This window comes from Lithobates pipiens, unplaced genomic scaffold (genome assembly GCF_037356315.1).
Source record: "Lithobates pipiens isolate NorthernLeopardFrog02 unplaced genomic scaffold, aLitPip1_a1.2 Scaffold_41, whole genome shotgun sequence".
In the NCBI taxonomy this organism is placed as follows: domain Eukaryota; kingdom Metazoa; phylum Chordata; class Amphibia; order Anura; family Ranidae; genus Lithobates; species Lithobates pipiens.
This window is the reverse complement of record NW_027507861.1, coordinates 1,091,070-1,093,568: the sequence shown is the minus strand read 5'-3', so window position 1 is coordinate 1,093,568 and position 2,499 is coordinate 1,091,070. Positions and strand designations below refer to the sequence as shown.

At 43.2% G+C, this 2,499-nt stretch overlaps 1 protein-coding gene across 1 annotated transcript; it reads right to left on the bottom strand.

The window, feature by feature from the left end:
• Positions 1-264: 264 nt before the first annotated feature.
• Positions 265-1,938, bottom strand: LOC143956754 (vomeronasal type-2 receptor 26-like). The gene is made up of 2 exons (XM_077466940.1): positions 1,899-1,938; positions 265-1,157 (listed from the first exon to the last, which is right to left on the bottom strand). The coding sequence occupies exons 1-2, from the start codon at positions 1,936-1,938 to the stop codon at positions 265-267; spliced, it is 933 nt and encodes a 310-aa protein (XP_077323066.1).
• Positions 1,939-2,499: the final 561 nt, after the last annotated feature.

Genomic DNA, 2,499 nt, shown 5'->3' with positions numbered 1-2,499 from the left:
TCCTCACTAAGTGACCACACTATTCCCTAATGATATAACAGCTGGTGGGAGGAACCACTACAACCCGCAAGAGACGAGGATTCCAACAAACCCAACATGTCTGATCCCAGCAGTGTGCAGAACAAAAATTAAACCCACCGTCCACCTCAGAGGTAAGTATGAAATGTTCAGATTTAATAATGTAATGCATTAGCAAAATACTACAATTACCAATAATAGAGATAATGCTATAGCTGCTGGTAACCCAGCGTTTCTCCATACTTATTAGTGGATACATGTTTTTGTATTCAGGTCAGGTCTGAACAGAATTATGTAACATTTGGGGAAAAATATACAACCAAGAAGTCCAGAACTTGAGGCTATTAGAGCAAAAACCTCCACAGCCACCATGTATTTCCCTCTGGTGCTCAGATAGGCCGGGATCATGGCGATCCAGACACTGCAGAACACCAGCATGCTGAAGGTGATGTACTTGGCTTCATTAAAACTGTCTGGTAATGTCCTGGCTAAAAAAGCGATAATGAAACTCACAGCGGCCAGAAGCCCCATATATCCCAGGACAGAGTAGAAGCCGATAACTGAACCCTCATTACACTGAATGATGACCTTCCCCCGATAAGAGTGAGTGTCCCGATCCTGGAAGGGAGGAGAAATAGACAACCAAGTGACACAGATTAAGACTTGAACCAGTGATAAGACACAAATGATAAAAGTCGGTAGTTTGGCTCCCATCCATTTCCTCCAGGGGCTCCCAGGTTTGGTGGCTTTAAAAGCAATACACACCATGATACTTTTGGCAAGAAGAGAAGAGACGGCAACTGAGAAGATGACACCAAAAGAGGAGACACGGAGCATGCAGGTCACATCTACTGGATGGCCGAGGAACAAGAAGACACAGAGGAAGCTCAGCATGATGGAGACCAGGAGAAGATAGCTCAGGTTCCGGTTATTAGCTTTAACAATGGGGGTGTCCTGGTAATGTATAAATATCCTCAATATTAAACCAGTCAGAAGACAACAGAGGATGGAGACAGCCGAAAATACTACAACAATGGTGTCATCAGTGTAGGAGAGAAATTCCACCAGTCTTGGCACACACCGATCCTTCTTCTCATTTGGCCATTCTTCATCAGGACATTTCATGCAGTTTTCACTGTCTGCAGGAAGAACAATACAAACACAATGAACATCGGGGTCAGAGCTTCAATCAGTGCATTTTAGGGCCTCAGGAAATGAGATTGGCCATCACTACATCAGGATTGATCGATTCTCACATATACAATATATCCCATAGTCTGTAGACTCTATAACTTTCACACAGATAATATACACCGATTTGGGGAATTTTCACCAGAGAAATGGAACAGAATACATTGCCCTAAATATATGAAGAAGAATCATTTATTTGCAACATTTTATAACCAAAACAAAGCAAAATGTGTCTGAGTGATTGTCATTCAAAGTGTGAGAGTGCTGAAAGCTGAAAATTGGCCTGGACAGGAAGGAGGTGAAAGTGTTTGGTATTGAAGGGGTTAAACACATCAGAATCAGGTGTCCCAATACTTTTGGTAATATAGTTTCTGTAATGGATCTGATCAGTCTTTACATTTCAGCTGTTTTGGAAGAGGAGAAGTTTTCTTTGTGTTCTATTGTCTTCAATGCTCCATCAGTTGGGGGGGGGGGGGGGGGGGGCGGCAGACAGACCTGACCATGTACCCTAGACTCCTAATATTGCACATGTACAATGATCACACTGAAGGAAAGCTTACGTAATGTCTAGATCACCTTAAATACTTCACTAGGTATTGGCACATCTCCTATAACTAATGCTGCCAGGTAATTTACTTTCTACAGGAAGTAGTGTCCTCTGAGAATCGGTAATTGCCCTTCATACTCACCTGTAACTATTTTGATCTGCTCTATCTCAGGGTTGGTCATCGAGGTCCTTTCCTTTGATCTTTTTTAGCACTTCAGACTCTTGGATACACCAAGTATGTCCCCCCCCACTCAGTTCAATAAGGGTGATGGTGATTATGGAGGTATAGTCCAGCATTACTGATCAATTGTAGACCTGCACCGATGGGAATGGGTGTCCTGGATCTGTTGCAGTGCATATAATCCTATAGATAAGAGTTTTTGCCTCTCTTTCTCTCCCTCTCCCCTTCCTTCTGTACACCCCCCCTTGCTGCCCCCCCCCCTCGCTCCATCCTTTCCCCATCCCCTTTTCCAACTCCTGCCCCCTCCCCTTTCTCCCCCCCTCTTCTTCTTCCTCCCCCCCCTTTTTTTTATTTTTTTTTCTCTTCAGGCACTGTACATCCTGGAGCAGACTCCAATCAGTTATGGAGTATTTCAAGTCTAGCTTAATATGGAACCTGCAGGCAGAGGGTTACCCTTAGACTATCAAAGTTACCGAAAGCTTGCATAAGTCTTTGAGGCACTATTCTTCTTGTTTAATGATTTAAAGTTGAAGTCACTTGTTATATGTTGTACATTTTTTTT